Consider the following 12,370-nt stretch of genomic DNA (forward strand, 5'->3'; position numbering starts at 1 on the left):
GAAAAACTGATCGTTCCTCATTTAGCCCGAGCCTTTTCAAAATCTCTGAGAAGAGTCCCCTTCTCATTCTAGATCCTCAAGCTGGTACTTAATACTGTTCAAATAGAGAAAGTGAAAACTTAGAGAACTTTAAATGTTAAAATGTGAAATAAATTATTTTCAGTAAAAATTGAATATTTCAGCCTATCCTATTTAATTTTTTTCCTGAGCCTTCTGGATTGTTTTTTAATGTAGTGTCTGCAATTCATTAAAGTTGTTCCTTTGTCTAAAAAAGCTTTACTCAGTAGTTCCTGGCTTTTTTATTTTGTTTAAGTGGATTGGTAGATATGTCATACCCTGAGATGCTTTCATTGTGTTCTTACAAAGGTTGTCTCTTGCTCCCTTCTTTTCTTCATGCAATTATGTGTTTTCCTTCTTGTGTGACTTTGTTGTTGTTTGCCCTTATTTGCTGCATCTTTTGCGTTTTTTTTTTCGATTTGATGTTCAGGATGGGAAGTTGCTCTTGTGCAACAGAAAGCCTTGTGTACTTGTAGCTGTGGTCTGAGAAGGGTGAATTCTGTGATAGAGTGTATGTACTCTCATGTGGAAGCTAAATACCAGTGAGCAGGGATGAAGGAGGGCTTTTCCCACAGCTTTTTTGAATGCAAGTAGACAAAATTTGTGGACGTGCAGCTTTCCTCTGCCCACTTCTGTGATCCTCTCTTCTACATTCTTGCAAATTAGTTTGGCAACTTTTTAATGAGTACATTTCTTCCAAGGTTGAAGAGCAGTTATATTTGGAAGAACTTGAATACCTAACAGCTGTCTTGAGTTTGTGCATTTTTAGTCCCCTGTGGTGGAATTCAAAGTACGACCGAGTTACTCTTATCTTGAGGTGATTAATACTATTTTTCTGCAATGGCTGAGGACAAGTAAGCCGTTATTGTTTTAGTGGAATTAAGGAATCAGCAAAAGGAAAAGAGGATGAGGGGAATAATTACTTTTATACATTGGAATAAACCAGTTACACCTAGTGTTGGAGAAAGGAGCTTCTGTTTTGATCATGACCTGGCAGGCAAGGGTGGCTCTCCTTCCCAGTTGCAAGCCTTGTTTCAGAGTTTTGTCTTCACTTCTGTCTGTGACAAGTGGTATCTCTGCTCTGTGGAATATGCAGTATTCACTCCTGATCTTTGGTGTTTGTAATTCTGCAAACCTAAGAATGCAGAACCTAGTGAGGTGGTAAGGGAGGTAACACTGCATTTCTTTGGTTTTTTCTTTTATGGGGTTTTTGTTGGGGGTGTGTTTTGGGGAGTTGATGTAAAAAAAAAAAAAGTAAACTACTGATTTCTCTCAGACAGCTGTGTAAGAATAAGCAGCAAATCTTTTCCTTTTTTGTGGCTTCAGTATCTCTTTGCATTCTGTATTGGGCTTTAACATCTCTTTGAATTCTTTATTGGGCTGCACACCTACACCTCGATATACATAGATGTCAGTGAAGAATTTCAAGTGTGAAGTTTATGCAGAGTTAGGATAGTTACTACACTGGTGGTAATTTATATTCTTGCTAGCTTTAGGAAATCACTGAACATCCTAAACTTGTATGTGTGTGTTTTGTGGGCACAGAGTTGAAGGTGGTTTTGATGGCATTATGAAGCCATAATTTTATAACTTTGTGCTCTTAATTGTTTGGGTACTGGCTTCCTGGGAAGAGTACTTAAACATTTGTGTTGAATTTGATGCACTTTAAAATGGTGACCCAGTAACTCATGAGCTTGAGACTCTCTCTTATTCCATTGAAAGTAGGTACAGCTGCTGCACGGAAGGAAATAATCAGAAACAAAATTCGTGCAATTGGCAAGATGGCAAGAGTCTTCTCTGTCCTCAGGTACTTGCCTGACTTCTGCATTCCTAAACCCCTTCTTATTATGTGTATTAGGAAAATATCTCTGTTCCAGGATAATGGATGCCAAACATTCTACAGGGAGATCATTACACATCAGAATCTTGTTTGGCATATTGATGCACCCCATTGATGTTGGTATGTTTGGTTAAAGAATATTTTTAAGTTCTTTTTCAGATATGTCAAGAAATTAGAGAATATGATCTTTAGTTTATAAGTTATTTGTCCAGATGTTAACAATGAGGCTTGGAAAGACAGTAACAAAATAGAGAGATTGAAATCAAGGGTCTAATAGAGGTGGTCAGGATGGGCTCAAAACATTTCTAGTATTCTAGAAACTTGAGGACTAAAGGGTCTTTGTTTCTGTTTTCAACTTTTTAAAAATACTATTTTTTTGTACCTGTCTAGATTGAGAGATTTAATTATCACATTTACCCAAAATGTATAGTTTTTCATAGACCATAACTGTTCAAATATGGATAATTTTTTAAGTTAGTATTTCCTGAAACATAGACACTTTGAACAAAATTGTAGATTGTTTTATGGCACTGAGATACATACAGTACCTCATGAGGCATTCAGTGCTAACTTCAAAGCTAATGAGGCTGCATGCAAATAATTGCTCAGAATTTGTTTTAGAAGTAATCAGTGTTAATAACTCAGAGCAAAAGAGAGAAGAAACACTGGTATGGAACAGAAATATTTCCCCCAATTGTTTGGATTTGAATTTACATTCAATCTTGACATGCATAAAGCACAGCATAAAGTCCCCCTCCCCACCCCTTGTTTTACTTTAATACAAGTTTTGATGAGCAGATATTTAAGGTTTTGTTACTGTTTTTTCTCACACCAGGGAGGAGAGTGAAAGTGTGCTGACACTCAAGGGTTTGACTCCCACTGGCATGTTACCTAGTGGAGTGTTGGCTGGAGGACGACAGACGCTGCAAAGTGGTAATGATGTTATGCAACTTGCTGTGCCTCAGATGGACTGGGGCACATCTCACTCTTTTTCTAACACTACACATAATGCATGCAGGGAATTTCTTATGCTTTTCAGTTCTTGTCTTAGCGGCTGATGCAAGCATAGTGTTATGTGTTAATCAGGCAATGTGAAATGGATACTTAACCAGGGTATAAAACTAAAAGCAAATGAGTTCAGCTGTGTCAGGCCACATTTTTCAGACTTTTAGCTTCTTGGTTTACAATTTTTCAGGTGGCGCAGATGCCTGAAGTGAGGTGACCTTATAGATCTGATATTGAAGCATTTGATCATTACAGATACAAAAATAGCAGTGTAATTTTGCATCATTACTTGTCTGCTTTCCAGTAAAATGGTTTTATTATAGATGTGTTAGTATTTTCATTGACAATGTCAAATATTGTTGATATTAATGTGAACAAACAGCTACAGGCTGCAGAGTTCCATATTACACTCCACTGATAGATGGAAATGTGCTGCGTTTTGTACCCTGGTAATTAATGCCAAAGTTTGTTCTCTATGTTGTTTGTCAAATGTTCTATGTATAATTGACCTCCCTGAATTGTCCTTGTAACATGCTGTTTCCTTCCTCTGCAGATGTAGCTGCTTTCTTAGATCTGTCTGTCTCTCTCTAGGTATAGATGTATGTCTGTATAAGTGTTAAAATTAAACCACTATCCCAGACACTTGTTTGTCTCTCGATGTAGAAGCAATGTTGTAGCACCCTGTTTTTGAGGTTTGCTGCATTTGCTGCTGCACATTGTCTGTGCATTTTGAACAATAATGTACTGGAAAAATATTCAGTAATTGTTATAAAATCAGTTGAGAATAAAGGGATTGAATTCAAAACTTGTAAATAAATCAAAATAAAAGGGTGTTATTAAGTGTGCATATATTTTTTGCATGAAAATAAAAAGAACTCTATGCAAAATATATCTGTAATCTGGCTCATTCAATATTTTGTAAAAGGTTTTTCTTCTTTTTTTAGTTTGTTGAATCATTGGATCATTTTTATTCACAAGACCTATAAATGATTAATTAGGCTTAGGGAGAATGTTATGAGATTATACCAAATGAAGAAAAGAATGAAGTCCAGGTTTCTGTTCATAATGGTGGGTAACTAAAATATACCAGTCTGAAACTGGGCTTCATATCAGCAGCACTCTTACCATAAATTATTCAAAGACTTTTTATTGGCCATCTTCAGGCTTTAATAGGAATTATAAAACTGTTCTATGGGACCACTGAATTTTATGACTATTGAAAGTTTGTGATCTATGAGTACCCTTTTTTTTTGCGTTATATTTTCCAAGAGTAGCTGCTTTTCTTATTTTGTGGTTTAGGCTGTTCTTTGAATTTTTAAAATTTTCTATGTATTTTTTTTAAAGCCTTTCACTGCATTTTCTATTAAATTATCAAAGCTGTTTTTTAATAGCTTTGAAATATTAATGTCACATTTTTAGTCATTTTTCAGTGGACATATAATGTCTACAAGTAAGTTTATATGTCCAGTGTATGTATGTGGTTGTTTTGTGAATGTCTATAACAAGAAATGGTGTATGTTTCCTAGTCCATCCAACTATTCCAGAAGCATATGTTCTAGTTTTAATGTCGTTGTTTAATGAAGTACAGGTACTTTATTATGCTTAAAAAAATTAAGTCTGCCTTCCTCTCACTCATTTAACAGATTTTTATCCATGTTGCATTACAAATATCAGAGAGGATCAAACTGACTAGAAAATTTTTTTAGCATAAAACATTACTTTCTACCATTACTGAAAATGTGGGGCATTTGGAAAGTATGCAAAATGCGTGTTGGATTTATGTGGATGTGTTTTTTTCTTGTCTAGAACTTTTGATGGCAATATTCCTTGATGAACTACATTGATATACCTCATTTGTTTTAGTCATATTGATTGTTCAGAATAACACATGCCAACTGTTATTTCTCTTAAATTACAGTAACCTTTTACCAGTAAGAATTTTATTCAGTTTTTTAAAAGTAGTTGTTTTCCAATTGATATGCTCAATTGCCTGCCTTGAAGTAAACAAAAAATAAAATAAAACTTCACTAATTTACACTTTTCTGAACCATAAAATAAAACTTCACTAAATTACGCTTTTCTAAACCATCATAATATCAGGGAATTCTTGGCAAAAATATGGTCACTGGTAGTAGAGTTGGATTTCTTAATACAAATATTCAGTTACTTTTTGAAGTATATTGTACTGTGGTAATCAATATAGTATCAATAATTTAAAGTAGTCTAGATTTGAGAAAATAAAAAGACATTATATTAATTCAAAGGGGTTTTTATTCTATTGTTTGCTTGAAAATTCACAAAATTGACCAATATATCATGGGTTTTCCAGATTTCAGTCCTACAAGTGCTTTTTTTTTCAATGGCACATCAAGCAAAGCTCTAGTTGTGCTTGTTGCTGTTAAATCTGTGAGAACCTTTGAAAGGTGTAAAGAATGGTAATGTGCATCTAAGTTTCTCTTAAAAGCTGAGCTGAAACTTTTTTATCAGGGCAAATATATATAGACATATATATGTGTATTTAAGTCACCATTAAGGCAGTGTGTATGCAATTTTTGCATATATGCCTACTGGAATCTTCATGTCAGTACACATTCTGTACTAGAATCTTGACAAATGCCACTAGTGGGTCAGGAGTTTGTTCAGCCACACCTGTCGCATTTGGTGAGATGCCAGCCATTCTCAGAGGAGAGACTTTCATTGGCATTGACATAATGCAGAGTGGGGCACCAACCACCTTGTCTGTCTAGTGCAGCTTCTTTGTGGGCACTGCTTGAGCAGATTCTTACTGCAAAACAGCAGACTGAGGGGAGATACAAAATCTAGCTATACTGAAAGGGTTAAACAAAGACCAGTCAGTTTAAAAAGATAATTTTGTAAAAAAAAATGCAAAACTGCATACTAAGGAAGAAGTCAGTATATTTTTTCCCAGAAGTATATAGATTTATTTTTTAAAAACAAATCATAGGTCACTTTCAGGCAATTTGAATGTAGTAGGGTAAAAACAGACTTTGGGAAATGGTGGCCTTTGTATGTTTCTAAATTATTTTAATGTAGATTTATGGGTTTTATTGCTTATTTTGCTTGCATTACAGTAGCTGATATATTAAAACCATATTAAGTACTGCTCTTTAAAGTAGTATTTCCTAGCTACTCAGTCTGTGAACTGAATATTCTGTGAACTGAATCCAACAAAATTATTTTCCAAATTGAATGTACTGTTAAAAAAAAAAAAAATCCCAAACATCTAAAGCCTCTCTCAGCAACATTCTAAAAACAAGCCTAAATTAAAAAATTTAAGTGCTTCTGTGGAAATCAGTTGAACTAGCCAAATACTTCTTATTTTCTGCTGCTGCCCTTGCTTTTAGCCAGAGGGGCAATACGAGAGTTTTTTGGCAAGGAACTTGTATCAAATCTATCCCCTGAATAAAGCTGGGGGGAGAGCTGATACTGAGGATGGAAATGCCATTGCACCCCAGTGCTTAAAATTTGCTCTCAAGTCATGAATTTTCTAAGCAAAGACTTCACAGGATTACCTGTTAAATTAATAAGATACAGTGTTTATTTGAGGCTTCTCAGATTTTACAAAGAATATAGTTTGAATTTAGATGTACCTGCAAAAAAGAATCCAACAAAATTATTTCCCAAATTGAGTCTTTACAGTGTCTTTTTTAAAGTGCTTGTATTTTCCAGTCAGTTTGTTCTTTTATGTCAAGTTGAAAATTATCTTCTTCTTGACTGTGATATATATTCCAAGATCTTTTTGAAATAATAGTAGTGCAAGTAGAAAGACTAGGAGTAAATTTTGAAATTTGTATTTATGACCAAGCTACATCATTTGCAGAGATAAATCAGTATTCGTGATCTTTTCAGGAAAAGATTGAAAACAAAGACTTCACAGGTAACAGGAAATGGTGGAAAGAGGTGGTGTGTTGTTTTTTCACATAGTTTCATATTTGAATGGCAAATTGATTATAGTATGAGAGTATGTATTTGATGACTTTTAAAAATCATTCTTAAACTCAGTTAGTTTTACAGTTTGAGAAAGTTTCTTTCCCTTAATGTAAGCATAAACAACCATGCATTCAAGTGGCTTTTTTATTTAATTCTGAGATTGCCTTTGGCTCTACATTTAAATCTAGGAATGTATTTTTTTTATACTGTGGAATGTGCAGCATATAAGAGGTAAAGTGTTGCATTACCCTTAGATATTCCACGTTATTTTAGTAGCAATTAATGCAAGTCTCTAATTTATTTTTTTAGATTATCTCAGTGGAAATTATAAATTTTATGCATGAGTGAGGTTAAGGCATAGTGAAGGCAGTTGATAACATTCTGTAGGCAATTGAAATGTCTAGTTTTTGTTGGATAGGAAATGAAAAGTAATAAACTTAATTTGTCATAAAGAATTCTATTCTAATCTAATGCCATATTCTCATATATAGTATTTCTTTAGCAAGTCTGCCCTAATAGAAGGTTATTTTGGTATCCTAAGGACTTTGTATTAAAGCTTTGACTTCTAGAGGTAAAACAATTGGGAAGGGTCTTACATCTAAGAAACTACAGCAGATGTTGCGGTTATTTAGTTTTAAAAAGCCAACTAGATTTTTTTTTCATATTCAAATCAATTCGCCTACCAAGACTATGTTAAATTGAGACCTCTTCCTATTGTAGGTTTTGTTGTTAATTAAACTAAACAGTTTATAAGACTATAAATATGACTTGCTGGATTTGTCCTTTATGATATAAATTTCGTGGTTCAGTTCTTAGAGGTACCCATCCATGAGAAGTGGAAGTACTAGTTAATCTGAAGGGAGCTGAACATAAAGAGAAAAACAATTTCTTATTATTAGAATACTGCTAATGTTATTTTAATATGTTATTTATATATTACCTTCCTGGTAATTTAATGAAGCTCATTGATGCATTTTAATCTTCAGAAATAGTAGTCTTAAATAGATTTTTAGTATTTTTTTTTTAACCATACTGCAATTTTAACATCAGTTGAAATTTTCTGTTGCTGTCTTAAAAAGAAAAAAGTGCAGTTAATAACATCGGTTAATTAGTTGCTTTGATACACTTTTAGTTGATAAATTGTGTTAGTTAAGGAGAAGTTTCACTTAAAAACAATCCCTAGAACCTTAATTATAATTTTAAAGAACTGTAGTCTGACCCGGCATTGCATACTATATTAAATTGATCATTGCCTTTTCTGCTGTGCGATATTACACTCTTCATCTTTCTCATTCATTTTGCATGCATCTGCTCACTTCTGTACAGCCACTGTAGAGGCAATTGAGGCTGAAAAAGGTATGATCAGAGTCTTTGCCATTGGCAGAGATCTGTGGTGTCTGGGAGGGAATTCAAAACTACTCTGTGTGGGTGTGTTTTACTTTCAACTTACACAAGCAGAGATGAATCAACTGCATTGATTCATCCCTTTTACATGTAACATTCATTCCTGGCTTTAGGATGATGATTATCTTTAATATTTTAGGGAAATTCTTCGGGGTTTTTTGTCTTTTTTCTTTGTTTTTACGAAATAGTTTATTTGTATAATAGCATGTTGTGATACGTGGTGTTGTCTTGAAGTCCTTAAAAATGGTAGTGTTTAGTGTTTTTTTCTGCATTAAACTGCAAGGTTTTGTTTGGTTGTGGGGGGGTTCTATGTGGAAGGAGGGGGTTTATGCATGCCTTTTCTCATAAAATCTATTTTAATGACTTTGAATGTACTTCTAAAAAACTTTACGTATCATCTGGTAGCACAAGACACAAAAATGTCGTGTTTTTTCTGTAGATTTTGATCATAATTTGCTGACCAAATTTATTTCCAGTATGTATGCCAGCCTGCCAGTATAAGGCATATTAAATTCCATGGATTATCAGTGCTTTTGTGCTAAAGAAGTTGTATCTATGTCCTTTGCTAGTGGTACTGAGCAAAATGCTATCAAATGAACGGGTGTTCAGGGTATTCAATGTCAGATTGTTGACTTTTCAGAGATAGTTTAATTGCCTCTTCCTCAATATTCAGTGAAGTGAATGACAAACAGCAGAGCAATTGGAAGAGCTGCCTTCAGGGTTTTTCAGATTTGGTTGCAAAGTGTCATTTAATGACTGTATTCTTTGTTTTCTAAGTCAGATCTCCAAAAATATAAACAAGTGCCATATTCTGTTCTCACACACACGTGCAAGAGGTCTGTTGTTGTGAGCGGAAAGCTGTTCTTAAATCTCCAAATAATTATTTAATCCCAAAGATTTCAGTCTTACTATGTGGTCAACCATTTTTCAGGTCTAAATTCGACTACCAGACCTCATTCATTAAAATAATCAGTAGCAAAATAATATCTATTTTCTATACTTAAATACATTTGTATTTAAATGATAGTTGTGTAACCACGGTGCTAATTCAGTGATTGTGGTTGCGTCCATTTCCATCATCCACATGATTAGCACAAAATGTGAACCACATCCTGCCGTTTTGCCTGCCTGAAAACTGCAGGATCGGACCATCAATGTGTGTGCAGGATTTAAATTACTTCTGCAACCCTTTGCTGCTTTGCCTCCACTGCACTTGCTGTGCTGCTTAAATCTTACTGCCATCCCACTGAAGAAAAGGGGGATGTTAAGATAAGCCTGATGCACTGAACAGCGGAAACAGTAGGTGCCGATAGCTGGCCAGGCCAGGGACATGCAGAGGCAATCAAGGGGGCCTAAACCCCTTGGTTCCTACTCACAGAATATTTGCCATACCTTGTTCTTTTTGTTATGAACTGAAATCATAATTGCTGGTGAACATTTCAGGAGAGCAGGTTAGAGAAGCTTTTACTAATACAGATGCAGAGCCGTAAGTTTCTTTGACTGGTTTCTTACCTATTTTTAAACACAATTTGTTAGAAAAATTATATGCATTCAACTTATTTTTCCATTACTGACATATCAAATTTGCATTTTGTTAAGCAATACGAGGATTCTCTCCGCAACATAAAATCTGCAGTTTTGAAGAAGCAAAAGGTTTGGATAGGATCAATGAGAGAATGCCACCACGAAAAGATGCTCTTCAGCAAGATGGTATTAATGCTATAAACACAGCAAATGCCAATGGAAACAATGGAACTGGCAACAACAATGCACAGTGACCACATCAGCTTTTGGTTTACTCACTCATGTCTTGCCTGAGAATTCCTAGATAACTGCTTTTTGATGTGACAAGAGATGACATAGACAGGGGAGTTGCTTGAAGTGACTACTTAACAGGAGATGGAAAACTATCTGACATGATCCCACTGAAGAAAGACCATCATGCTTTTGAGAGAACATCCCCTCTTCTTACGTGGTGACCCATCTCCTGGGAGCGTGCCTCACCCCTGACACAACCATCACTGGCTGCTGAAGCTTCAGAAGAGATATGGGGAAAGAACAGGGCTTGTTACCACTGAAGCACACCTAGACTAGCCTCTTATGCTTTTCGTTGTCAACACTTTTAAGTTTACAAATGGGATTTTTTCTTTCAGTAGAGGTAGTTCTGTTTGTTTGGGTTTGTTTTTTTTAAATCAGACTTTGAAATACAACCCTAAGAGCTAACTATTTATTAATGGACATCGGTTTCATGAAATGTCTTTAAAATGATAGATTACAATGGTCTTAAAATATCTGAGGCTGCAAAAACTGTATTTTAAAGAGACAGAAAAAATGCCAAAAAAATCTCAGTTGGTCATTCTGTAAAATGCTGACCTCAGGTTTACTCCTTAGATGTTGCTAATTCTATATTGTATTCAGTGTATTTTTTAGTTACGGCTTATCAGAAGATTTCTATGTAGGAACGTTTATTACTTGAACACAGATTTTAAAAAATATTTAATTTAGAAACTTTTTTGCCCAGCTTTTTCAAGACTCTTCCCCACCTTGAATTAAAAAAAAAATAAAATTATTATTATATATACTAATTTTAAAAGTAAGAAAAATATGGAAGTGTTAATTTTAAGGTACTTTTAATTGAGCTTTGTACATTGTTTAAGTAAATTTTGACTCATATCAAGTCTGTAAAGCTTGGCATCGTATTTTGTGTATGCATGTTTTCATTTTGCAAATATTTAATATATAGACCTATGATGTACGTCTATAGGTTACCTAGATGTTACAGCTACTTTTAGTTTATTGTATTATGGTTGCATAAATAGCGAATAATCACTGGGCTGAATAGTTGCAAGCTTTTTATTATTTTTAAATCTGTAAAGGAAGCTGAAACTGTATTGGACATAGTTTCTGTTTAGGCAAAGCAGCGTGTAAGCAATTGCTCTGTTCAACTGCTAAGGCGTTAGTGAAAGTGTAAACACAAGACTGCATGTATTTTGGTATCTACAGGATTGCTTGGTTAAAATAAAAATTGAAGCCCTGTGCTAATTTGTTCACAAATAATGGACTGTACTGATTGCCACTGTACTTTATTATATATTTTGACATTTGCTACATGTCCTTCTCATCCCCTGGAGCACAACTTGAAACCTTGGTCACTAGAGTTCATCTCCTTTTTCTTTTTTTTTTTCTTTGTTTTTGTCCCCATAAATTACAATCTGTACATACCCCTAGGTTGGAAGTTTTATGCATGTTCTGAACTATTGAAGTATTTTATAAACAGTAGCACACAATAAATTTTGTGCATGGGCTGCGGCTCCTATCATTGCGTATTGGTTTTTTTTGGCATACATAGGTCTAATCTGACCTTGAAAATTGTTTAGAAATAGTCTTCAAAATTTAAACTTCTGAAAAAATTGCCTAGGTCAGATTTAGCTTGCAGAGAACTATGTAAATGTAAATGCTGTTTAATTTAGATGTTATTCATGCTTCTTTTTTTGGCTTTTGAGTTCTCTCTCATAAATAAAATACCTAAACTGGACATCCATTGTTGGTTTGTACAAGGTTTCAAGAGCAAGACTACTTGATTCTAGAAAGGCTGTTAAGTACAGCTACATTTTTTGTGTTGGTTTGAGCTAAACATCCAAGACTAGTCGAGTTTGTTGGGGCTGCTTTTTGGGCAGAGGAGAGGACTAGCTGTTTTGACAGTCAATACAGATACAACATCTAGTCTTTTTTGGTATATTGTTTTTAAAGTAAGGACAAGATGCTGATCAGGCTGAAAAATAAAAGATCATAAGTGACACGCTATTGCTAATGGAGTTTTAATGTTATGTTTTACTTTATTGCAGATGCACTCTAATTGGAAACTGTTTGCAAAGTTTGAGTGCAGAAGACTAAGTTAAAAAATGGTAAGTTTTTTGGGTTTTTTTACAAAGCACCCTTATACTTGTGAGCTGCACAGCCTGCATATGATGTCATATTAGAGCAGAACAAACACGTGTTACTAGGTATGACTGAAATGTTACACGTTGAACATTATGATGGTACATTCCACCTTGGAAGCACTAGTGGAAATATCTCAGCCTCACAAGAGATTATTTCTCATGTTATACTTGG

At 34.5% G+C, this 12,370-nt stretch overlaps 1 protein-coding gene across 7 annotated transcripts in view; it reads left to right on the plus strand.

Annotated features, from left to right (window-relative positions):
- The window catches only part of PPP3CB (protein phosphatase 3, catalytic subunit, beta isozyme), a 28,826-nt gene extending 17,253 nt beyond the window's left edge, over positions 1–11,573 (plus strand). The window contains exons 10-14 of one of the 7 annotated variants that reach the window (XM_010000775.1): positions 54–80; positions 1,789–1,864; positions 2,733–2,830; positions 8,180–8,209; positions 9,857–11,573. In XM_010000775.1, the coding sequence (XP_009999077.1) occupies positions 54–80; positions 1,789–1,864; positions 2,733–2,830; positions 8,180–8,209; positions 9,857–10,035 (410 nt within the window). In that variant the 3' untranslated portion in view covers positions 10,036–11,573. Of the gene's footprint in view, positions 1–53; positions 81–1,779; positions 1,865–2,732; positions 3,416–8,179; positions 8,210–9,856 lie in introns of those variants that run through there. The other 6 variants (XM_010000772.1, XM_010000773.1, XM_010000776.1 and 3 more) reach the window with 6 other exon arrangements.
- Positions 11,574–12,370: the final 797 nt, after the last annotated feature.

The sequence above is a fragment of the Chaetura pelagica genome, unplaced genomic scaffold (genome assembly GCF_000747805.2).
Source record: "Chaetura pelagica isolate M959 unplaced genomic scaffold, ChaPel_1.0 scaffold166, whole genome shotgun sequence".
Classification (NCBI taxonomy): domain Eukaryota; kingdom Metazoa; phylum Chordata; class Aves; order Apodiformes; family Apodidae; genus Chaetura; species Chaetura pelagica.